Source organism: Mesitornis unicolor, unplaced genomic scaffold (assembly GCF_000695765.1).
Source record: "Mesitornis unicolor isolate BGI_N332 unplaced genomic scaffold, ASM69576v1 scaffold44159, whole genome shotgun sequence".
NCBI lineage: Eukaryota > Metazoa > Chordata > Aves > Mesitornithiformes > Mesitornithidae > Mesitornis > Mesitornis unicolor.
Window position 1 is genome coordinate 1 of NW_010206035.1, and position 1,158 is coordinate 1,158.

Genomic DNA, 1,158 nt, shown 5'->3' on the forward strand with positions numbered 1-1,158 from the left:
GTGGGCGCCGCTCCCTCACAGCAGCTCTGCTCAAGGCACTTGGGCAGCACCGGGTCCCAGCCCCCAGGGTGGTTCACAGGCGATGGGCACAGCCCTTGCTTTGCCCTCCCCTGCTCTGGTCGTCCCGGGCAGCCGTTGCACCGGGCAGCAGCTGAGCCAGCCAGGCAGACACTGCTGTACAGAGCGGGGCAGCCAACGGAACTGAGCAGCATCTTCCACGGCTGCCCCCTCCCCAGAGCCCCCTGCAGCACAGTGGGGACACGGCCGTGACCTCCACCCCTGCACGCACTGGTCCCCTACCAATACGGAGCCTGGCTCTCCGAGCAGCGCCAGGTCTGCAGGTGGGAAAGGACCAGGGCGGCAGCCCGGGAGGTGCCAAGGTGCTCCCAGGCCCTGTTGGCACTCTTCACGGCATGGGAGGGAGGGCGGATCGTGCTCATGTGGCAGATCCTGTAGTTCCTCCCATGGTTGTTGTCCCAGTGGGTCTTCTGCCCGCACTGGAAGGAGATGCAGAACTCTGTAGCCCTGCGGGAGATGGACGGCTTGGGCAGGGCCAGCTCAAAGGAGAAGGTGTCTGTGTCACCTGAGGCGTATGTGCTGTGCATGTACTGGCAGGAGATGTCACGGAAGCTCTTCCAGCCATCGAAGGTGACACGGACCATCACCTTCTTCTCATACTCAATGTTTCTGACCTTCACTGTCCCGGACAGGGCACGGTCCTGGATCAGGCAGTTCTCCAGGCAGACAAGGTTGCTGTGTAGGCGGCTGCGGAAAGTCACGTAGTCCACAGAGGGCTGCGGGAAGTCCAGCACATACCTGCACGCTTCTGGGCGTGAGTCCCGCAGCCGGGGTCGGAAGCGGGCCAGATCAGACAGGGCGTGCTGCAGGTCAGAGAGGTCCTCCTCAATCTTTGAGAAGAAGCGGACAGCTGTCAGCGAGAGCCCCTTCATGTCGGCAAACACAACCTGCTTCTTCTTCTGGCCCTTGGAGCCCTTGGCGCTATCTCGCTGCTCAGGTTCAGGTTCGGTGCTTGGCTTCTGGTTTAGGCAGGAGCGGAGGGGTTTGCGCCCTCGGTTGCCTCGCAGCTCCTCATAGGAGTTCAGCAGCTTTCGGATGGGGGGCGAGTGGCCCAGGCAGAGCCGCACAGCCAGGTCCACG

The 1,158-nt window shown here is 63.0% G+C and overlaps 1 protein-coding gene across 1 annotated transcript; it reads right to left on the bottom strand.

Moving 5' to 3' along the window:
* Nucleotides 1-296: 296 nt before the first annotated feature.
* Nucleotides 297-1,154, bottom strand: LOC104546265 (protein phosphatase 1 regulatory subunit 3C-B-like; the record flags this gene model as incomplete). Its single annotated transcript, XM_010191617.1, has 1 exon — nucleotides 297-1,154. A coding segment is annotated over one exon (858 nt), but the record flags the coding sequence as incomplete, so codon positions are not given.
* Nucleotides 1,155-1,158: the final 4 nt, after the last annotated feature.